Here is a 25148-nt window from a genome sequence, read left to right on the forward strand (position 1 = left end):
ACAATCACAGTGAGTGCTTTGCAGGGAGTGACACCGAGTAGCATTAATGAAACATTTATCCTCTGCCATATGCACTGTGGTAGATCATAACAATTACAGTATGCATACATACATACATACATACATACATACATACATACATACATACATACATACATACATACATACATACATACATACATACATACATACATACATACATACACACACACACACACACATACATACATACATACATACATACATACATACATACATACATACATACACACACACACACACATACATACATACATACATACACATACATACATACATACATACATACATACATACATACATACATACATACATACATACATACATACATACATACATACATACACACACACACACACATACATACATACATACATACATACATACATACATACATACATACATACATACACACACACACACACACACATACATACATACATACATACATACATACATACATACACACACACACACACACATACATACATACATACATACATACATACATACATACATACATACATACATACATACATACATACACATACATACATACATACATACATACATACATACATACATACATACATACATACATACATACATACATACATACATACATACATACATACACACACATACATACATACATACATACATACATACATACATACATACATACATACATACATACACATACATACATACATACATACATACATACATACATACATACATACATACATACATACATACATACATACATACATACATACATATGTCAACCAAGTGTATTGTGAAGGTCAAAAGTAGAAATGAACAGTGAAATCTTCCTGTTGCTGTAGAAATAGTCCTTAGAAACAGCTGTTGACAGTCCAGTCCCAGAGGTGATTCCTACCACTATAGGATATTTTATGGTCTGCAGTTTATCACTATGGATGTGGCCTGGCTATAAGTGTTATTAATTATTTATCAACGGACGTGAAAGCACACAGCAGGAAGTGAGCAGGAAGTGAGTGGGTTAATCAATAATGTGATGAGTCACTCACAAAAAATCCTGGCCGGCACAGCACCAGCGGTCCAACTACCACTACACCAGTTAAGAACTGCTGCCAGTAATACCAGTCCAGATAAACACTATTAAACTAGGACGACAACCTCCATCCCCTCTGTTGCTTTGTGATGATAAATATCCCATTCCCTGTCTACTTAATCTATCCCTTGATGCTTCATTTCTTACAGGGAAGTATGTGCAAAGAGCTAGTCCACAATATTTTTTGTTATGCATTCTCAGACACAAGCATTAGTCAGATTTAGTCAAGACAAATAATGACGGGAAACCAGTCTTTCACAAAACAATTGCATAAGCAAATATACAACAGGGAATGCTCGACAGACGAACAAAATCCTAATCCAAGGAAATACCACATAATCAACAGGAAATAATGAATACTTGTTGTTGTTGTTTTAGTTTGTGTCAGCTGAAACATACAGTGCCTCCAGAAAGTATTCACAGCCCTTGACTTATTCCACATTTTGTTGTGTTACAGCCTGAATTCAAGATGGCTTTTTCCCCCTCACCCAACTGCACACAATGCCCCATAATGACAAAGTGAAAACATGTTGTTAGACATTTTTGCAAATGTATTGAAAATGAAATACAGAAATATCTCATTTACATAAGTAGTCACACCCCTGAGTCAATACACGTTACAATCAACTTTGGCAGCAATTACAGCTGTGAGTCTTTCTAGGTAAGTCTCTAAGAGATTTGCCCACCTGGATTGTACAATATCTCATCCTCAGTTTTCTCCTATCACAGCCATTAATCTCTTTAACTGTTTTAAAGTCACCATTGGCCTCATGGTGAAATCCCTGAGTGGTTTCCTTCCTCTCTGACAACTGAGTTAGGAAGGACGCCTGTATCTTTGTAGTGACTGGGTTTATTCATAACCCATCCAAAGTGTAATTAATAACTTCACCGTGCTCAAAGGGATATTCAATGTTTATTTTTATTTTTACCCATCCACCAATAGGTGCCCTTCTTTGCGAGGCATTGGAAAACCTTCCTGGTCTTTGTGGTTAAATCTGTGTTTGAAATTCACTGCTCGACTCAGGGGCTTACAGATAATTCTATGTGTGGGGTACAGAGATGAGGTAGTCATTCATATTATTGTCCCAACTGGATTCCAGAATGTGACACTGTTTTATGCGGCTACATTTCCACATTAATAGTTTTAAGTGTTAAAGTGCTGACACCAATCAAAATAGAAAATAGGAAAACAGAGATCCAAATCTGAAACTCACCCTCTCCATTCGACTCCATCCGAGACGCTGTGTTGACAGTATCTCCAAATAAACAATATCTGGGCATTTTCAGACCCACCACCCCAGCACAGACAGGCCCTGTACAGAACAAAAGGCAGTGACATTTACTGGAAATATCCTCCATGGAAAAGCATACTGTAGATGGATAACAATTTCTTTCATCACCAGAACCTCATGATAAGCCAAGTGTATTTAAAAGCATGATCAAGATATGATTGAACTCAAAAACAACATATTCCCACAATGACGGGATCAGGCACCTCCCACACACAATTTCTAAAGACCTATCAGTGATGATATTCATGTCAAGTGTTTGAATAAGAATATAAATAGTGCCTGCATGAGATAATTGTGTCCAAGCACAACGAAAAACCTCCTTTGCATGCAATACAGCTTGTATTTGTTGTATTTGATCATCATGTCAACATATTGTAGGTACTGGAGATATCTCCAGATATTTCTTAGCTGAAATACTGTATGTCTTAAAACCTAGATATTGGCATCAACTGTCATAACCAATCACAGCAGTTTATAACAATTAGTGTGCAAAAGCCCCATGCAATCATGAGGCAGGATACATAAGTGGGCAATTTAATCACAAATGACTTCTTGTCTAGACAACTATTTACCATATAATAAATAATTTTGTGTCATAACATAATTCAGTTATTTGTCCTAGAATTAAATAAACTGTCATTGGCTAGGGAAGATCATGTAACATTTAGGAGGTATTGAAAGATTTGCATTTGTATGATTTATTAGAGGTGTTTTGACTGGTAACGATATGGATGCTAAGGATCAGGAGAAGGATTGGGCAGTTCCCAAAAGCACTGATTCATTCAATGTGAAAAAAACAACAACAACAACAACATCTATCTTCTAACAGTAGTTAAGCATAAGACATTTTAACCATCATTTCAAACTCTATGTGAAATGTGAAATGATACCTGTGTGGATTCCTATCCTTAGCCGTAGTTGGTCTTGGGGTCTGTGGCGAATCTTGAATGTTTTCACTTGTTCTAGTAAGGCTAAAGACATCCCAGCTATCTCCCTTGCGTGTAGGTTACCATTCCTGACCGGAAGCCCTGACACCACCATGTACGCATCACCAATGGTCTCCACCTCAGATATACATGACAACATGTTAGTAGGTTGAAACAGGTGATTATATATATATATAAAATAACCATATTTACATTACAAAACATTATTCATCTGACTTACCTTGTACACATCAAAATTATCAATGATAGCATCAAAGCAAGTGTAGAGATCATTCAGCACTGTCACAACCTATGAAGAGTAAAACAAAACTTTAGCTACGGTACTCAGGTAAACTAGAAACAATAGTTCAAGGGTAGAACAATCGCAAACACCACCACTAAAACCGGGTAACTGTTACCCTCCTGCTCCTTCATTCTCTATTTTAGAAATACTTCTTCAGCTAGTGGCAAACATTTGTGAAACATAGCAATTTCAAAGATAGTGTGCAAAGATAATAAGTTCCACTGTGCGTGTTCATGAGGCATGTTCCATTTGGTTTGCCCCCGTGATTGACTGAGATGTGTTTCTGCATGAACTCCCAATGGTTCCCCAGTCAGATTAAAATATTTCTGCTCCCCCTGCCTTGGACAAGTGCCCAGAACCTCAATTTACTGAGAAATGTGCTTACATGAGTAAAACAACGCAACAGACCAAATACTGGGGATACATTTTCACAATATTTTCCGGGATTTGAAGATTAATACACATCAGCTGTTTATTCAAAATATGAAATGTTTCTTGTCATTCATAAAATAAATGTTTGTATATTGTAATTCCTTTGAGGGTCTATTGGTCAAGTTAAGAGATTCAGTGGCTTATGGAGAGAGAAATGGTGCTAGGAAAACAGTCTTAGTTCTAGTTTAACTTTCAGAGGGGCTTAGCATTATTTCTTAAACCATTACGACTTAATCTGGGGGGAAAATGGATAAATGTAATTCGATATTTTAATTAAACAGAGCACTAACTGGTAGGTGAGATACCTAAACCTCAAAGCTACACTAATGTTGAAAGAATACCGTCTGTTTTGTGGCCTTAATTGAATAGACATGTGACCTTAAAATCAAGTGCGTAGAATATAAGTGAACAATGAATATATTTCACATAATACATCGCCACTGAAACCTAGTGGTTGGATTCTTAGCTCTGAGCTATATTAAAATACATTTGATGAAAGGTAAGATTTATGACTGTACTTGTAAGTAGCTTCTGCTGGATGAATAGAATAGATCTGTCTGAGTGTACCACTCGCCAAGTACAAAATTTACATTTACATTTACATTTAAGTCATTTAGCAGACGCTCTTATCCAGAGCGACTTACAAATTGGTGCTTTCACCTTATGACATCCAGTGGAACAGCCACTTTACAATAGTGCATCTAAGTCTTTTAGGGGGGGGGGGGGTGAGAAGGATTACTTTATCCTATCCTAGGTATTCCTTAAAGAGGTGGGGTTTCAGGTGTCTCCGGAAGGTGGTGATTGACTCCGCTAAATATCGCTCATGCAGAGTTATTGGAAATGATATGAAGACTGACGTGTCTTCACCATTTTGGAAGAAACACTCCAGTAAGACTTTGTCTGAATTCATGGCACAAGTAGCATCAAGAAGAAAACCTGGTTCCTCTGGATGGATTTCAGAATTCGGAACGACCAAAATGTCTGGAGAAAATAACATGTTGGGGCACTGCACTTAAAACCATTACAACCATTGAGACCATTACAACAATCCCATCAAAACAAATTGTACCTTACAGTGAAATGCTGACTTACAAGCCCTTAACCATTCATCAGCCATTCGTCATACAGTACTTTAGACCATGGTGAAGGGATTCTCAATATATGAGTGGTCTTGATATCTTCTTCTTCATCTTCTTCTTCATGAGAGAGAGAGAACACATTTCATAGCAGCTACAGCACCCAGTGACTCAGCAATGCGTCAATGCGCTCTCAGCTACTCACAATAGCTATTTTGAGTTGTGGCCTCCATGTGGGAATGCTTTGTAACTATGAGACATACGGTAGGTGCTTTAATAGGCTCTGCATGAGTGAGATCGGTGTAAGTAACAAAGAAGCTCCTCTACATTTCCTCTTCATCTTCTCTTCCCATAATGAGTTGTTGGACCAGCATATTTTCAAGCTTTCTTTTCAACTACCTTCAAGTGTCTTGAGGGAGAGTTTACAGGAAGTCTGTCATTTCCCATGGTGAATTGATACTTTGACTCAATAAACATTGAGTGCATTTTACTTAGCAAAACTGACTGGTCACGTAGTAAGATTCAAAGTGCAAAATCATGTTGTGGATTTGCTCCTGCTGTTGGTTGGTATAGGATAGCTACTGTATAAAGTCTGTACCTGTTGTTGGTTAGGAGTGAATATATCTACTGACAGTTGTTTACCTGCAGTGGTGTACTCTCAGCTGACATTGACGTGAAACCCACAATGTCACTGAAGTAGATTGTCACACTGTCAAACGCCTCCGCTTGGACCGTCTCCCCTCGCTTTAGCTGCTCTGCTACTGAGCTGTGGACAAGAAAACGCTAAGTAAGTAAAACCACAATGAACAAAATGCTTATACAGTGCTTAAGAGATAATGTTATCGTTTGCTATAAATCAACAGTGACAGTAAGCTTGGCAGCTACGATCCACAATGAGTAAATAAGCAGATTCTACCAGTATCATTTCCTGTTCACCAATATTTTAAGGTACAGTAAAGAGCCAGAGGCACAGTGCAGCACTAGCAGCTGGGTTAATCCAGGACTCTGGTCAAAAGATCGGAATTCTGCAGTGAGAGAAGGTATTTCTCGGTTCTCTCAGGCCATTCTCTGTCTGTCAAATTGGCTGAAAGTTGGAGGGAGTCATTTGGCCAGACAATGGGAGGATAAATGAGTGTGACTACGGCGCTGAGACAGACAGCTTAAATAGATGGAGGACATGGCTTATCGTTTGCTGCTTTCGTGTTATCAGAGGTGCTTAACCCCCCTATCACATTTCTCCTCCTAGTTCTGGTTAATGAGAAGTTTGCTTGTCAGCTCCTATCTTGCCTTGCCCTTTCATCTCCTCTCTGCTTAACTGTGAATGTGTATCTTTTTTTTAAAGTGTGAGATATAGAAAGCTGAGACGCTCTTTCTTGGAATTTGAACAATGATCAAGTGGCACAGCATTACACGGAAAATAGTTTCCTCATTTTCACAATTTGATAAGCAGAAGTTCAGACTGATAATAAGGATAATAGGGCAAGACGAAAATCGGAATAATAATTATTCTTACTGTGGCAAGATCTGGTAAAGTAGATTTTCGGCTTTTCTTTTCTCCTCCAGGTAGGCTTGCGTTCGTTCCTCTACCAGGTTCTCCAGGTTGTTGGCGTACTGCTCCATCCTGGACAGCAGGTTGTTCAGAATACTGGTACTTCCCTCCCTGTGATGAAAAAAGACAGAAAGATAACATACCCATTCATTTGTTGCAATTCTGAATGAAAAATATCTGAACTTTCTATTCTGTTAACATCACCTAATGTACAATTCAATGCGTATTTCAGAAGTGACTTCATGGTCTAGGGCCGGATAAAATCTGAACTTTTTTTTTGCCTGATTCCGTTTAGTTTTTCCTAATTCCATTTCTCCGTTTTGTTTTTCCAATTTATTTTCAGGTTTTCGGCCTCTCAAAATCACACTTTTTTATACATCAGGAGGCCACCTTTAAGATCTGGGAAAAATCTAAGAATGTTGCATTTTGTGTGTAGTTACCCTTTAATGCAAGTGTGCACCAACCAGAGACCATTGTTTGGTTAGCAGTGTTTCTGTAGCGCTCGTGTGATTGCAGAGTTTCCTAAACGAAATGCTCACTGGATTGATGCAAATAATCATGATATAATTCTGTCAGGTAGGCATAGACTACACTGTAGTTAAAATGTAATTGAGAAGGTTTTTGGGAAATCCTTTCCATTTACCAGCAGACGGTTATCATTATCATTATCTCTAACGGCTACACAAAGTGGCGGGTTGAATAAAGAGAAAAAAATACCTTTAAAAAAATCTATAAATGTATAATTCTTGTGCAATTTACATTGTGTACAAAATATTAGGAACACCTGCACTTTCCATGACATAGACTGACCAGGTGAAAGATATGATCCCTTATTGATGCCACAGGTTAAAGAAGGTTTGAAGCCTTGAGACAATTAATACATGGATGGTGTATGTGTGGGTGAATGGCTGTGTGAAGGGTGAATGGGCAAGAAAAAACATTTAAGTGCCTTTGAACAGGGTACGGTAGTAGGTGCCAGGCGCACCGATTTGAGTGTGTCAAGAACTGCAACGCTTCTGGGGTTTTCACACTCAACCATTTCCTGTGTGTATCAAGAATGGTCTACCACCAAAAAGGACATCCAGCCAATGGCAGGCCAGTGGTCGAAAATGGGTCATTGATGAGGCTGACGAATTGTGCAGAGCAACAGACAGGCTACAGTTAGTCAACTGACAGTCCAGTACAATATTGTTGCCCAAAGACCCATAAAAGAATGCACAACTCGTCGTACCTTGACACGAATTGGACATGGCAGCTGACGACCTTACAGAGTTCCACTTCTTTCAGCAAAAAAACAAGAAACTGTGGTTGCAGTAGGCTAAGGAACGAAAACACTGGACACTGGAGAATTGGAATTACATTGTCTGGTCTGATGAATCGTGGTTCCTGCTGTTTTATGCTGATGGGAGGACTATGGTATCGAGAAAACCACATGAGTAGATGCAGCCATCTTGCCGCGTGTTAACATTGCAGGCTGGTGGTGGTGGTGTTATGGTGTGGTCTTTTCATGGCACACATTGGGCCCCTTGATAAAAGTGGAGCAATGTTTGAATGCCACAGGATATCTGAACATCATTGCCTATCAGGTGCATCCCTGCATGGCAGCAGGTGCACAAGGCTAGTATTGTCCAAGAATGGTTATATAAACATTACAGTGATATCAGCTTACTGAAGTGGCCTGCACAGTCACCAGATCTTAGTTATTCAAGTATACATTACCAAAGTTACCATAGATTGACAAAAATGAGCTGTTAATTACCAATATTACTGAAGATTCTTTGGTAAATTACCGGTACCTTCGCAACCGTAGTTGTGATCTCCCTGTCACAACTGTCAGAATTCAAAAGGAGAATTTCGACTATACCAACACAAAAAAAGCCTTTGTTTTCACTTGTAAGAAATACAAAAGCGTTGAATAACATCAAAACACTTCTGCACTAAGGGGACATCTGAAAGTAGTAGGAAAGCTAAGGGGACATCTGAAAGTAGTAGGAAAGCTAAGGGGACATCTGAAAGTAGTAGGAAAGCTAAGGGGACATCTGAAAGTAGTAGGAAAGCTAAGGGGACATCTGAAAGTAGTAGGAAAGCTAAGGGGACATCTGAAAGTAGTAGGAAAGCTAAGGGGACAACTGAAAGTAGTAGGAAAGCTAAGGGGACATCTGAAAGTAGTAGGAAAGCTAAGGGGACATCTGAAAGTAGTAGGAAAGCTAAGGGGGGACATCTGAAAGTAGTAGGAAAGCTAAGGGGACATCTGAAAGTAGTAGGAAAGCTAAGGGGACATCTGAAAGTTGTAGGAAAGCTAAGGGGGCATCTGAAAGTAGTAGGAAAGCTAAGGGGACATCTGAAAGTAGTAGGAAAGCTAAGGGGACATCTGAAAGTAGTAGGAAAGCTAAGGGGACATCTGAAAGTAGTAGGAAAGCTAAGGGAACATCTGAAAGTAGTAGGAAAGCTAAGGGGGCATCTGAAAGTAGTAGGAAAGCTAAGGGGACATCTGAAAGTAGTAGGAAAGCTAAGGGGACATCTGAAAGTAGTAGGAAAGCTAAGGGGACATCTGAAAGTAGTAGGAAAGCTAATGGGGCATCTGAAAGTAGTAGGAAAGCTAAGGGGGCATCTGAAAGTAGTAGGAAAGCTAAGGGGACATCTGAAAGTAGTAGGAAAGCTAAGGGGACATCTGAAAGTAGTAGGAAAGCTAAGGGGAAATCTGAAAGTAGTAGGAAAGCTAAGGGGACATCTGAAAGTAGTAGGAAAGCTAAGGGGACATCTGAAAGTAGTAGGAAAGCTAAAGGGGCATCTGAAAGTAGTAGGAAAGCTAAGGGGACATCTGAAAGTAGTAGGAAAGCTAAGGGGGCATCTGAAAGTAGTAGGAAAGCTAAGGGGACATCTGAAAGTAGTAGGAAAGCTAAGGGGACATCTGAAAGTAGTAGGAAAGCTAAGGGGACATCTGAAAGTAGTAGGAAAGCTAAGGGGACATCTGAAAGTAGTAGGAAAGCTAAGGGGGGACATCTGAAAGTAGTAGGAAAGCTAAGGGGACATCTGAAAGTAGTAGGAAAGCTAAGGGGACATCTGAAAGTTGTAGGAAAGCTAAGGGGGCATCTGAAAGTAGTAGGAAAGCTAAGGGGACATCTGAAAGTAGTAGGAAAGCTAAGGGGACATCTGAAAGTATTAGGAAAGCTAAGGGGACATCTGAAAGTAGTAGGAAAGCTAAGGGGGCATCTGAAAGTAGTAGGAAAGCTAAGGGGACATCTGAAAGTAGTAGGAAAGCTAAGGGGACATCTGAAAGTAGTAGGAAAGCTAAGGGGACATCTGAAAGTAGTAGGAAAGCTAAGGGGGCATCTGAAAGTAGTAGGAAAGCTAAGGGGGCATCTGAAAGTAGTAGGAAAGCTAAGGGGACATCTGAAAGTAGTAGGAAAGCTAAGGGGACATCTGAAAGTAGTAGGAAAGCTAAGGGGAAATCTGAAAGTAGTAGGAAAGCTAAGGGGACATCTGAAAGTAGTAGGAAAGCTAAGGGGGCATCTGAAAGTAGTAGGAAAGCTAAGGGGACATCTGAAAGTAGTAGGAAAGCTAAGGGGACATCTGAAAGTAGTAGGAAAGCTAAGGGGACATCTGAAAGTAGTAGGAAAGCTAAGGGGACATCTGAAAGTAGTAGGAAAGCTAAGGGGGCATCTGAAAGTATTAGGAAAGCTAAGGGGGCATCTGAAAGTAGTAGGAAAGCTAAGGGGGCATCTGAAAGTAGTAGGAAAGCTAAGGGGACATCTGAAAGTAGTAGGAAAGCTAAGGGGACATCTGAAAGTAGTAGGAAAGCTAAGGGGGGACATCTGAAAGTTGTAGGAAAGCTAAGGGGACACATCTGAAAGTTGTAGGAAAGCTAAGGGGAAATCTGAAAGTAGTAGGAAAGCTAAGGGGACATCTGAAAGTAGTAGGAAAGCTAAGGGGACATCTGAAAGTAGTAGGACAGCTAAAGGGGCATCTGAAAGTAGTAGGAAAGCTAAGGGGACATCTGAAAGTAGTAGGAAAGCTAAGGGGGGACATCTGAAAGTAGTAGGAAAGCTAAGGGGACATCTGAAAGTAGTAGGAAAGCTAAGGGGACATCTGAAAGTTGTAGGAAAGCTAAGGGGGCATCTGAAAGTAGTAGGAAAGCTAAGGGGACATCTGAAAGTAGTAGGAAAGCTAAGGGGACATCTGAAAGTATTAGGAAAGCTAAGGGGACATCTGAAAGTAGTAGGAAAGCTAAGGGGGCATCTGAAAGTAGTAGGAAAGCTAAGGGGACATCTGAAAGTAGTAGGAAAGCTAAGGGGACATCTGAAAGTAGTAGGAAAGCTAAGGGGACATCTGAAAGTAGTATGAAAGCTAAGGGAACATCTGAAAGTAGTAGGAAAGCTAAGGGGGCATCTGAAAGTAGTAGGAAAGCTAAGGGGACATCTGAAAGTAGTAGGAAAGCCAATGGGACATCTGAAAGTAGTAGGAAAGCTAAGGGGACATCTGAAAGTAGTAGGAAAGCTAATGGGGCATCTGAAAGTAGTAGGAAAGCTAAGGGGGCATCTGAAAGTAGTAGGAAAGCTAAGGGGACATCTGAAAGTAGTAGGAAAGCTAAGGGGACATCTGAAAGTAGTAGGAAAGCTAAGGGGAATCTGAAAGTAGTAGGAAAGCTAAGGGGACATCTGAAAGTAGTAGGAAAGCTAAGGGGACATCTGAAAGTAGTAGGAAAGCTAAAGGGGCATCTGAAAGTAGTAGGAAAGCTAAGGGGACATCTGAAAGTAGTAGGAAAGCTAAGGGGGCATCTGAAAGTAGTAGGAAAGCTAAGGGGACATCTGAAAGTAGTAGGAAAGCTAAGGGGACATCTGAAAGTAGTAGGAAAGCTAAGGGGGAACATCTGAAAGTAGTAGGAAAGCTAAGGGGACATCTGAAAGTAGTAGGAAAGCTAAGGGGACATCTGAAAGTTGTAGGAAAGCTAAGGGGGCATCTGAAAGTAGTAGGAAAGCTAAGGGGACATCTGAAAGTAGTAGGAAAGCTAAGGGGACATCTGAAAGTATTAGGAAAGCTAAGGGGACATCTGAAAGTAGTAGGAAAGCTAAGGGGCATCTGAAAGTAGTAGGAAAGCTAAGGGGACATCTGAAAGTAGTAGGAAAGCTAAGGGGACATCTGAAAGTAGTAGGAAAGCTAAGGGGACATCTGAAAGTAGTAGGAAAGCTAAGGGGGCATCTGAAAGTAGTAGGAAAGCTAAGGGGGCATCTGAAAGTAGTAGGAAAGCTAAGGGGACATCTGAAAGTAGTAGGAAAGCTAAGGGGACATCTGAAAGTAGTAGGAAAGCTAAGGGGAAATCTGAAAGTAGTAGGAAAGCTAAGGGGACATCTGAAAGTAGTAGGAAAGCTAAGGGGGCATCTGAAAGTAGTAGGAAAGCTAAGGGGACATCTGAAAGTAGTAGGAAAGCTAAGGGGACATCTGAAAGTAGTAGGAAAGCTAAGGGGACATCTGAAAGTAGTAGGAAAGCTAAGGGGACATCTGAAAGTAGTAGGAAAGCTAAGGGGGCATCTGAAAGTAGTAGGAAAGCTAAGGGGGCATCTGAAAGTATTAGGAAAGCTAAGGGGGCATCTGAAAGTAGTAGGACAGCTAAGGGGGCATCTGAAAGTAGTAGGAAAGCTAAGGGGACATCTGAAAGTAGTAGGAAAGCTAAGGGGACATCTGAAAGTAGTAGGAAAGCTAAGGGGGGACATCTGAAAGTTGTAGGAAAGCTAAGGGGACACATCTGAAAGTTGTAGGAAAGCTAAGGGGAAATCTGAAAGTAGTAGGAAAGCTAAGGGGACATCTGAAAGTAGTAGGAAAGCTAAGGGGACATCTGAAAGTAGTAGGAAAGCTAAGGGGACATCTGAAAGTAGTAGGAAAGCTAAGGGGACATCTGAAAGTAGTAGGAAAGCTAAGGGGACATCTGAAAGTAGTAGGAAAGCTAAGGGGACATCTGAAAGTAGTAGGAAAGCTAAGGGGCATCTGAAAGTAGTAGGAAAGCTAAGGGGCATCTGAAAGTAGTAGGAAAGCTAAGGGGACATCTGAAAGTAGTAGGAAAGCTAAGGGGACATCTGAAAGTAGTAGGAAAGCTAAGGGGAAATCTGAAAGTAGTAGGAAAGCTAAGGGGACATCTGAAAGTAGTAGGAAAGCTAAGGGGGCATCTGAAAGTAGTAGGAAAGCTAAGGGGACATCTGAAAGTAGTAGGAAAGCTAAGGGGACATCTGAAAGTAGTAGGAAAGCTAAGGGGACATCTGAAAGTAGTAGGAAAGCTAAGGGGGGACATCTGAAAGTTGTAGGAAAGCTAAGGGGACACATCTGAAAGTTGTAGGAAAGCTAAGGGGACATCTGAAAGTAGTAGGAAAGCTTAATCCAGCGACAGAGCAAATACCAGCATTTCCTCCCACAGCTCATAAAGTACCTTATTTCCTTCATCACAGAGATCACTCATCTGTACATCTTTAAGGTTTTCCTGCTTTTGATCAGCATCAGGTGTGCCCAGCTCAAGGGAAAACATGCTTTTTACATGCATACACGCACACACCACTGAACCAAAATGTGCATCTAAATCATGCATAGCGTAAGCCATGAAAAACAACAAGATAAATATGAACCACACACTTTTGGAGGTAGAAGACTTCCTATCACTCTGATCTGAAATGATTTGTGTGTGATAAGCATCCCAATTTTATTTAATATTAATAGTAGATCCCTTTTCCAGCGTCTCTTGATAATATCAACTTAATGCAATTATTTCCTTCATTCTCTTCATAAAATAAATCCAAAGAAAATATGATCTACATGGTATCTGATACAAGATGAGATTGGAAGCCATTTTGGGGCACGACGGTGCTCAGTGCTCACTTGTTAAGTTTGGTGATGTAGATCTTGATGTGGCTGAAGTCTGGTCGCTCGACGGGGTCCTCGGCCCAGCAGCTATCCATCAGGATGGTCAGCTTCTCACAGTGGCAGCTGTTGTCTGTGGTGGGCCGAAAGTAAGGACTCTGGTCGTTACGCACCTTCTGCACTATCTCTGTAATAGACAAGATAGGGGTGTGTTAGTGTGTGTGTTCTGCATTCTCTGGGAAAACAGTGAAATCGATCGATCAATTAAGGGTGTTTTCACACATAGTTTAGAGCTATAGTTCGAATCAGAGTCAGACTATTTGTTAATATAATGTTTTAATTTGGTCAGGTTGGTTACACATTGCCAAATGTCAAACTAATAAAAATGTCTAAACGTGTCCATGCAAGTCATTTGCTTATTGGACAAAAATGCATGGATGATTATCATGAAGGAACACTTGTGTTCCCATCTTCATACTACTTTCGCTTTTGTCTTCCAACAACATGCAGGAGGAAACTCTAAACGCGCCATGAATAGACTATATTCAGTATAGCCCCGTCTCTACAAATCTGCATTGGACGCACTCAGAAATGCGCTGCTACCCACAGAATGTTTCAGATATCTCAAGTTATGATGCTGTGTGCATTTCATCAAATGCTTGCAGCCAAACAACCAATAATAATGAGCGACTCCGGTTCTTTTCCTGTATTTGGTCTGGACTGTGTTCTCACCTGCAGCAAACCTCATCACGGTAAGAATTTAATCGGACCGAGACCACCCTTTTTGATGGAACCACGGTACGTTGTTTAGTGAGCTCCCAAGTCTGGATAGAGTGTTTACACCAGTCCAAACGAACTGAACTAAGGGGGTAAATGCACCAGAGTTCGGAAAAACAGCACAAAACCAATTTGGTGTGAAAGCCCCCTAAGTCCCAGGGAGAACTGAAACCAGCAGTACTGCAGCCCTCGAGCCGAAGACTGGAGTTGTCCAACTCTGATGATTGTGACTTTTACTCCATTACTTTATCGATTAGGAACATTCAATCAAGCAGGAAATAATGGCACTTGATTCATGGTGAACAGGAGGCAAGCTGCCTAAAGTATCTGAAGAGACAGAGTAATTGGCTCAACAATGGAGACAGACACAACAGAGCCTTTCCATGTAAAAGGACCCATGAGCACCAACGTGAAGTTCATAGGAGCATATCAAATGGGGTGTAAAATGAAAGCTAAGAGTCTATATTTTGGGGAAAGGAAGGCATAGATACACTGTTCAACACACTGTTCAACCAGTTCCAGTTTCTCACAACCGCAGACCACGTGTATGGCGTTGTGTGGGCGAGTGGTTTGAGATGTCAACTTTGTCAACAGAGTGCCTCATGGTGGTAGTGGGGTTATGGTATGGGCAGGTATAAGCTATGGACAACAAACGCAATTGCATTTTATCAATGGTAATTGGAATGCACAGACATACCGTGAAGAGATCCTAAGGCCCATTGCCGTGCCATTCATCCGCTGCCATCACCTCATGTTTCAGCATGATAATGCACTGCCCCATGTCACAAGGCTCTGTACACAATTCCTGGAAGCTGAACATGTCCCAGTTCTTCCATGGCCTGCATACTCACCAGACATGTCACCCATTGAGCATGTTTGGGATGCTCTGGATCGATGTGTACGACAGCGTGTTCCAGTTCCCACCAATATCCAGAAACTTCACACAGCCATTGAAGAGGAGTGGGACAACATTCCATAGGCCACAATCAACAGCCTGATCAACTCTGAAAGGGAGATCTATCAAGCTACATTAGGCAAATGGTGGTCATACCAGATACTGACTGGTTTTCTGATCCACACCCTTACCTTTTTTTTAAGGTATCTGTGACCAACAGATGCATATCTGCATTACCAGTCATGTGAAATCCATAGATTAGCGCCTAATTTATTTATTTTAATTGACTGATTTCCGTATATGAACTGTAAACTGATTTCCTTATACGAACTCAGTAAAATCTTTGCAGTAGATGCGTTTATATTTTTGTTCAGTATATATACTTTTGGAGAAATTGTTTACCTTCAGTAAGAATAAGAAATGCTTTGTGGGTTGTAATTCCGTTACCAAAAATCCACATATATTTAAGATATTTTCTCATTTCTCCCCCTCCCGATGAGGGAGGATAATGAAAGTTCACAGAAGTAACAAGTACAGTATATTTGTACTCTACTGTACTGAACTCTGCTCTGCTGTGCTGTATTGTACTGCACTGTACACTACTGTGCTGTGATGTCTAAACTTGTGAAACGATGACATTCATATCCATAATTAAGCATTTCTGTTTAGTACAGATCAGGGACCCATGATGTAATTCCATTACTGTAATTCTGTTACCGGGTGTAAATCCACTTCACTTACTGTAGTTCAATAACCAAAATGTTATATTTTTCAAACTCAAGGTGCCATGTCATAGCGGACACCCCATTCTGCAAATATTTACGTGGTTTTGCATAAACATCTGAGGTATATTTTACCGTAATTCCTTACTAAAGTTTTTTTTCAGTGTACATTGTTAAAAGTAGGTTGTAGGGTTTGTTAAACTTTGATATCAATGTTTTTGTTTGGCATACATTTTAAAGTGAAACAACTGAATCAACTCGTAATTCCGTTACCATGGAAATGCCCAACTTGATGTTCAATATGTCAGCCATGTGGGAACTTGCATCCACGACAAGAACATGGTACTTGCCTACGGAGCAGCAAGAACGAAGAGACAGCCTATAAGGAGGAGGTCAGAGACCTGGCCGGGTGGTGCCAGAATAACAACCTATCCCTCAACGTAACCAAGACTAAGGAGATGATTGTGGACTACAGGAAAAGGAGGACCGAGCACGCCCCCATTCTCATCTACGGAGCTGTAGTGGAGCAGGTTGAGAGGTTCAAGTTCCTTGGTGTCCATATCAACAACAAACTAGAATGGTCCAAACCCACCAAGACAGTTGTGAAGAGGGCACGACAAAGCCTATTCCCCCTCAGGAAACTGAAAAGATTTGGCATGGGTCCTGAGATCCTCAAAAGGTTCTACAGCTGCCTGGTATGGCAATTGCTCGGCCTCTGAACGCAAGGCATTACAGAGGGTAGTGCGTACGGCCCAGTACATCACTAGGGCTAAAGCTGCCTGCCATCCAGGACCTCTACACCAGGCGGTGTCAGAGGAAGGCCCAGTCATAGACGGTTCTCTCTACTACCGCAAGCGGTACCGGTGTGCCTCGTAACTTTTATAGCCTCGCTACTGTATATAGCCTGTCCCTTTACTGTTGTTTTATTTCTTTACCTACCTATTGTTCACCTAATACCTTTTTTGCACTATTGTTTAGAGACTGTAAGTAAGCATTTCACTGTAAGGTCTACCTGTTGTATTCGGCGCACGTGACAAATAAACTTTGATTTGATTTGAAGAACTGCCTTCAGGCTATGGTCAAACACGACACCCCCAACCTGAGTACTCCGTTCTGCCACCTCTGATCTCTTGGCCCTCCCACCCCTATGGGAGGCCAGCTCCCGCTCAGCTCAGTCAAAGCTCTTCTCTGTCCTGGCACCCCAGTGGTGGAACCAGCTTCCTCCTGAAGTTAGGACAGCAGAGTACCTGCCCATCTTCCAGAAAATGGCTGAAACCCTACCTCTTCAAAGAGTATCTTAAATAACCCCACAGCACCCTTGCCTCTTGTAATCTAACACTTGCACACACCTTTCTATTTTCTACTAGCATTGACTTTGCTGATAGCTACTGATAGCTTTTATTCAATTTCTGTGTTTTATTCATGTGCTTTTCTAATAACCAATTTCTTTGTTCATGCAAGTGACTGATTGAATGAATCCTCACTATCAGTATCTGCAATTTGGCAGTACGCCCAGAACCTTGTTTTGAGAAAGGGATGTCTTAGTTTCAAGGTCTCAGCTTAGAGAGAAGAAGCCTCATGAGGTATTGGTCTGTCACATGAATTAAGCAAATGTTAGTGATTAATTAATTATGAATGATGAATAAGCTAAATTATGCAAATGTAACTTGTCTGTATAAAAGAGAACTAACTGGACTGCCCTGGGAGGAGCACCTGACCAACATGTGTACTTGAGTTGGTTGGAACCTCTCCAGCACACTGATAATAAACAATGATTAATTTAAGATGGACTTTGAGTGTCCCTGTGTAGAATTTCCACGACACTGCTTCAATGTACTTACAACACACCTCTAGCCGTTCTTGCATATTCAGTTTTTTCCTGTTGATTTGTTCTCTGCAATGTTCCTCAAACAAGGTGAGTAGCACCTCTGCTTTAGTTTCATTCTAGTCAACCCAGAAATGCAATATACAACATGAATTTAAAAACACAATGTTTCTTCCTCACCTAGCCTCCTTAAGAAGAATACACTAACTGTAAGTTTCTCTGGATAAGAGCGTCTGCTAAATAAATGACTCAAATGTCAAAATGTCATTATAATTGTGTTTATTGGCGTAATTAATTTTACCTTTGGGGCTCAGATCCATGCCCTCCACATAGAAGGGTCCATTCCTCAGGGCTATCTCCTGGAGTATGATGCCAAAGCTGTACACATCTCCTTTCTGGGTGCCCTGTGGAGGGTGTCTGTCGTAGATCAACAACTCAGGGGCCGTCCACAGCTTCTCTGGAAACACAACAAACTCACATTATCCACTGAACACCTTTTCCTTTATCCAATCCTCCATTTAGTTTCCTTCCATTGGTGAAGAGGCAAAGTGATCCCCTCCGCTGACAATGTTGACCTACTTGCATAGAGTGCGTGCGAGTCGTCATTTTCGCATGATGAATGGAAACTGGCCAGTCCGTAATCTGTAATTTTCAACACAAATCGACTGTCCACCACACAATTAGATGACTTCAGATTTCCATGGGAGCCGATGTAGCTGTTGTGCAGATAGTTCATTCCCTGGCGGAGCAAGCATGAAATGTACCGTTCAAGACATTTTTCCTACAGTATAGCATACGTGAAAACATACTGATCATGTGGAAAATATGTGTTTTGAGTTTGATCGAAATGGAAATGCAATAAAAATTCTGCATGGATCCAAGTGTTCAGTTTACATGTCACATTGGAACTTTTGTGGTATTACTGTGCGTAACATTTCTACGGGGACTCAAAAGGATACTGCACTTCCATGTATACGTCTAATATTTTGAGACACTTGTGTATCAGAATGTGGCTTATAGGCCCTTTTGCTTGTCAGAAGGTCCCTGTTGTTGCCGGCTTGACGGACTGTTATTTTAACAGCAATGGGGTTGGTGTACTCCATTCTCCATGTACTTCACCAATATAGTATCTCTCAAGATAGTGACTTCAAACAAAAAGCCCCTTTGTTAGAGCAGGCTATAAATAACTATTGAAAATATATGGATGATTACTTTTTATTAAGTGCAAAGAATTTTGTAGTGAGATTGTGATTATGTTGCTGTCCAAGTTTGAGGTCATATGAAGTTTGATGCATATAGCCATGTGACCTCAAAACAACCAAACTGCAGTTACCAACATAGTATTGTTGACTGCTATCTTACAGCAACATGTGACGTGGCTACACACATGGATTCCCTTTATATTTTCCACAATATGACACCTAAGTAGGTGAAGAACACATACCTTGACTATGTCGTTGATGAGTGAATAGCGGAACATCCAGTCCAGATTGATGCTCTCATTCTCCAAAATGTCCTAAAAGTTAAATAAGCATTTCTGGAATCTTGCTGTCATCTTGCTACATCACATGTATTTGTCCTGTCTTTTAAACAGTAACACAGTGTTACAGTGAGTCAGTATGAAATGTTTTCACACAATAAGCTCCATTGCTAAAAGTTTCCTATAGTTTTACATTCTTACATTTTTGGCAGGTAAATAGTAGCAGCATATCAGACTGGCATTTCAAACTGAACATGAAAGTCAAGTGTTTGTTTCCAAATGTCTCTCAGTCAGGGCATTTTAAACCATACATTTACAGAAATAGTATGAATGAATAAATGAGTAAGATTACACTGAATGGCCATTTTAATATAATATTGGTGGTCATACTTGACAAAACATGCAATACAACTAATATTCCATTAAATATAATGATTGTGAGGTGTTACCTGAAGACTGCCTCTGGGACAATATTCAGTCACGATGCAGATGTTGGGAGGGTCAATGCAGGCACCAATGAATCTGGTTAAATGGTTGAATTGCACATCTCTCATCTGTAACCAAAACAAATATAATTATTACATCATTATAGCTATATCTCTCAAGATTATATGGCAATAGATGCTAAAAGAAATGGATGAGCTTTTCTAGAAAAGCTAATAAATAGGACAGACAAAACCTCATCAGAATAGTCTATTTACAGCCAGCAGGTTTGGCACGGTGTCTTGTCTACGTGTTGAGTATAGCATTCACTCATAGGCCATCCAGTTGACACGTGCATGTGAATAAACTGGGCCGAGAGGTTATGAATGAGGCAGTGTTGTGAAAAACCACAGAATGTGAAAAAATATGGAGGTGTTGAAAGGATGTACTAGCTATAATATGAGTGCATAGCTGGCTAACGTGTAAAATGCATTACATGGGATCTAGTCCAAAAATTAATCATGTCAAATAAAATGTCATGGAAATCACCTTGGAAAGCATTGTGAGCTCTGTATTTAAAAGTTCCATATGCTGTGTATGTATAAACAACAGAGTGAAGGAATCTTTTAAAGAGACACACAAATTCATTCCTGTCCACGTATCCTCTCGGTTTCAATACATCCATGCCCTAGCAGGGAGGAGGTACATAATATCTCTGAGCAGCATGAAACTTCTAAAAAAAAACAGCGAGCATAACCTGTATGGTGTGTTTTGGTCTGGGGCCATTTAATGGAAAACAGAGGTGAGTGACAGCTGCTATAACACCAAAACCAGGGAGTCAGTCACTCCTGTTTCACAACTCAGGAGAAGTTAGCATATCCTTTGGCCTATATCATTTCCCATGCTGAACGCTAGCTAACGGAGGAGGGGAGGAGAGGCTCTGGAAGACAAGCAGTTAAGTTTCCATTGGCAGACCCCTCTCTCCCCCATCTGGTTGGCTCTTTCATGAGCGGGGCCTGACCGCCGATCAGGTCGCCGGGGCGTCTGAGGAGCTGCTAGCTCAGACGGTTGTCTCTCCTGTGCTCGCAGCCTGCCCACTGCCGTGTCTCACATCCAAAGCTCAGACACAGACATAGAGTGAGAGAGCCCAGGCCACCCAGAGCCTTATCCACCAACACGGGTGATAACTCAATTAATACAGACCCAGAGATCAGATAATAGCACTGACTTCTGGCTTTTCAGTAGCTTTAACCCTCCTGCTGTGTTCTGGTCGAATTGGACCGATTTACAAGTTTTCTCTCTGAAAAATGTAGTTCACTTAATCTGATTGTCAAAATATTCCATGACTTTTGTCCACACAGAGCATCTCAACACACAAAATACATTTGGATGATTTTCATTACATTTTGGGTGTTTTATTTAACTTTTGTACACCTGTGGTGTTCCCGGTCAAAGGAAATTAATAGGTGAGACTACAATTAGTGTATAACATTTAGTTCAGGCATATCCCCATTCATCAGATGGACACATTTCTTCTCCCAGACCCCCACATGCCTGTGTGTTTGAGCACACACACACACCTCACTCCCCTTCTTGGCTTCCATGACAACCCCCACGGGAACCTTTCCCCAATATAATCTTTCCCCCACGGGAACCACACCTGTTGGCATTCTCACAAACAATCGCAACATTGTTTCAATAATATATAGAACTTTTCTCGCAGCTCTGGTATATAAAGCTTTTTTGAGGCCTTGCTCACAATTCATTCTGTGGCAGCACAATGACCAAACGATATACTGTATGTGAGGCTCTTGATCATATCTTTGATCATGATACTGGTGAGGAGGAGAGAGAGTCCTTGTTAAACTTTGACACAAAGTAGTCTGTGATAACTAGCACAATATATTTAATCTGAGTATTTGTTATAGTCAAAATAATTCATACATTATGCTTTTTCTAACTTAAAAACAAGTTATATGAGCTCAGGTCAATGAGGCCTAGAGGCCATAAATAGCAAATAGAAGTTCAAAACTTGTACACAAGAACTTAAGTTGATAAAAAGATCTATCACAACATTAGGTGATAATATATGTATTATTATGGATTTATAATCAGCTATAATGGAGCGGTCATTTTGGACCGGGACCACAGAATTAATTAACATGAAATGAACACAACAGGAGGGTTAAACTAATATGTTTCATCAATGTTTGCCTTTTCCACATTGTGTTTCAAGTATTAGTTGTTTCCCCCCACATTTCCTTATAACTGTCTCATAAAATGTCATTCCCAAAACGGAGACAATTTTCTTCATCCACAGCTGATGTTGGAGGGTGTTTGAGGATGTTTGAGGATCTGTCTTTGTAACAGCAGCAAGAGCACAGGTTCATTAATGAGACATCTCCTGCAGCAGAGTGAAAGAGGCCCTCCTGTGAACAACCTGGTAATGATTCAGTACACATCCCCTTCACATCCCCCAAAGTCTACAGTGGCTTAACCACCTCAGTGGGAGAGACTCATTCTACTACTGCTGTTGCACAGGGGTCATAAACAGAGGTATGATCCCCTACAACAACAGGAGGCAGGGAACAAGGCAGGCACATTCAACTCTAGTCCTGGAGGGTCCAAGTGTTTACTACTTTAATATTTTCATCAGCGACTGGTTTAAATCAGGTGAGTGAACTCTCTATAGCAGCCAATAAAACTAAATCATCAACGAGGTAAAAGACCACTATATTTTTACATATGAGTAATTTAATAGACACTCTTTTCCAGAGCAAACTTACAGTAGTGAGTGCACACATTTGAATACTTTTTTCATACTGGCCACCTGTGGGAATTGCACCCACAACTCTGATGTTTACAGCACCATGCTCTACCAACTGAGCCTCACGGGACCATCTAGCTGAACGAAGCTCAACAAATGCTTACTTAGGGAATGAATACCCCTGCAGTGAGGTAGTAAAGAGTTAAACAACACACCAGACTTTATGATAATAATGTTAAGTAATAACATCACACATACAGTACATTTGGAAAGTATTCAAACGCCTGGACTTTTTCCACATTCTGTTACGTTACAGCCTTATTCTAAAACGGATTCAATCGTTTTTTCCCTCATCAATCTACACACAATACCCCATAATGACAAAGTAAAAACAGCTTTTTAGACATTTTTGTAAATTTAAAAATAACCTCACACTCAACGTCAACAAAACTAAGGAGATGATTGTGGACTTCAGGAAACAGCAGAGGGAACACCCCCCTATCCACATCGATGGAACAGTAGTGGAGAGGGTAGCAAGTTTTAAGTTCCTCGGCATACACATCACAGACAAACTGAATTGGTCCACTCACACTGACAGCGTCGTGAAGAAGGCGCAGCAGCGCCTCTTCAACCTCAGGAGGCTGAAGAAATTCGGCTTGTCACCAAAAGCACTCACAAACTTCTACAGATGCACAATCGAGAGCATCCTGGCGGGCTGTATCACCGCCTGGTACGGCAACTGCTCCGCCCTCAACCGTAAGGCTCTCCAGAGGGTAGTGAGGTCTGCACAACGCATCACCGGGGGCAAACTACCTGCCCTCCAGGACACCTACACCACCCGATGTTACAGGAAGGCCATAAAGATCATCAAGGACATCAACCACCCGAACCACTGCCTGTTCACCCCGCTATCATCCAGAAGGCGAGGTCAGTACAGGTGCATCAAAGCTGGGACTGAGAGACTGAAAAACAGCTTCTATCTCAAGGCTATCAGACTGTTAAACAGCCACCATTGAGTGGCTGCTGCCAACACACTGTCATTGACACTGACCCAACTCCAGCCACTTTAATAATGGGAATTGATGGGAAATGATGTAAATATATCACTAGCCACTTTAAACAATGCTACCTTATATAATGTTACTTATAGTATATACTGTACTCTACATCATCGACTGCATCCTTATGTAATACATGTATCACTAGCCACTTTAACTATGCCACTTTGTTTACTTTGTCTACATACTCATCTCATATGTATATACTGTACTCGATACCATCTACTGTATGCTGCTCTGTACCATCACTCACTCATATATCCTTATGTACATATTCTTTATCCCCTTACACTGTGTATAAGACAGTAGTTTTAGAATTGTTAGTTAGATTACTTGTTGGTTATCACTGCATTGTCGGAACTAGAAGCACAAGCATTTCGCTACACTCGCATTAACATCTGCTAACCATGTGTATGTGACAAATAAAATTTGATTTGATTTGATTTGATTTGATTTACTGAAATATCACATTTACATAAGACCAAGACCAAGACTAAGGAGATGATTGTGGACTACAGGAAAAGGAGCACCGAGCACGTCCCCATTCTCATCGACAGGGCTGTAGTGGAGCAGGTTGAGAGCTTCAAATTCCTTGGCGTCCACATCAACAATAAACTAGATTGGTCCAAACACACCAAGACAGTTGTTGAAGAGGGCACGACAAAGCCTATTCCCCCTCAGGAAACTAAAAAGATTTGGCATGGGTCCTCAGATCCTCAACAGCTGCAACATCGAGAGCTTCCTGACCGGTTGCATCACTGCCTGGTACGGCAATTGCTCGGCCTCCGACCACAAGGCACTTCAGAGGGTAGTGCGTATGGCCCAGTACATCACTGGGGCAAAGCTGCCTGGCATCCAGGACCTCTACACCAGGCAGTGTCAGAGGAAGGCCCTAAAAATGGTCAAAGACCCCAGCCTCCCCAGTCATAGACTGTTCTCTCTACTACCGCATGGCAAGCGGTACCGGAGTGCCAAGTCTAGGACAAAAAGGCTTCTCAACAGTTTTTACCCCCAAGCAATAAGACTCCTGAACAGGTGACCAAATGGTTACCCGGACTATTTGCATTGTGTGCCCCCCCAACCCTTCTTTTACGCTGCTGCTACTCTCTGTTTATCTTATATGCATAGTCACTTCAACTATACATTCATGTACATACTACCTAAATTGGCCCGACCAACCAGTGCTCCCGCACATTTGCTAACCGGGCTATCTGCATTGTGTCCCACCACCCGCCAACCCCTCTTCTTACGCTTCTGCTACTCTCTGTTCATCAAATATGTATAGTCACTTTAACGATACCTACATGTACATACTACCTCAATAAGCCTGACTAACCGGTGTCGGTATATAGCCCTGTTACTCTTTTTTCAAATGTCTTTTTACTGTTGTTTTATTTCTTTACTTACCTACACACACACACCTTTTATTTCTCGCACCATTTGTTGAAGCCTGTAAGTAAGCATTTCACTGTTGTATTCAGCGCACGTGACAAATAAACTTTGATTTGATTTGATTCAGACCCTTTACTCAGTACTTTGTTGAAGCACCTTTGGCAGCAATTACAGCCTCAAGTCTTCTTGGGTATGACGCTACAAGCTTGGCACACCTGTATTTGGCGAGTTTCTCCCATTCCTCTCTGCAGA

At 41.1% G+C, this 25148-nt stretch overlaps 1 protein-coding gene and 1 long non-coding RNA gene across 4 annotated transcripts in view; one reads left to right on the forward strand and one right to left on the reverse strand.

Annotated features, from left to right (window-relative positions):
* Nucleotides 1–25148, reverse strand: part of LOC115122400 (atrial natriuretic peptide receptor 2-like) — a 62533-nt gene that overhangs the window by 1134 nt on the left and 36251 nt on the right. For both annotated transcript variants that reach the window (XM_029651610.2, XM_029651615.1), the window contains exons 11-20: nt 19706–19810; nt 19221–19292; nt 18356–18515; nt 18078–18233; nt 13576–13744; nt 6679–6825; nt 5808–5931; nt 3595–3663; nt 3318–3492; nt 2350–2448 (exon numbers count right to left, since the gene is read on the reverse strand). In XM_029651610.2, the coding sequence (XP_029507470.1) occupies nt 2350–2448; nt 3318–3492; nt 3595–3663; nt 5808–5931; nt 6679–6825; nt 13576–13744; nt 18078–18233; nt 18356–18515; nt 19221–19292; nt 19706–19810 (1276 nt within the window). The remainder of the gene's footprint in view (nt 1–2349; nt 2449–3317; nt 3493–3594; nt 3664–5807; nt 5932–6678; nt 6826–13575; nt 13745–18077; nt 18234–18355; nt 18516–19220; nt 19293–19705; nt 19811–25148) is intronic.
* LOC115122435 (uncharacterized) lies at nt 17768–18652 on the forward strand. Of its 2 annotated transcripts, XR_003862459.1 has the most exons (3): nt 17768–17866; nt 17961–17985; nt 18299–18652. It is a non-coding gene; the product is annotated as an uncharacterized LOC115122435 (long non-coding RNA). The 2 variants fall into 2 exon arrangements; XR_010463767.1 differs by having other exon boundaries at nt 17768–17985.

This window comes from Oncorhynchus nerka, linkage group LG4 (assembly GCF_034236695.1).
Source record: "Oncorhynchus nerka isolate Pitt River linkage group LG4, Oner_Uvic_2.0, whole genome shotgun sequence".
Classification (NCBI taxonomy): Eukaryota; Metazoa; Chordata; class Actinopteri; order Salmoniformes; family Salmonidae; genus Oncorhynchus; species Oncorhynchus nerka.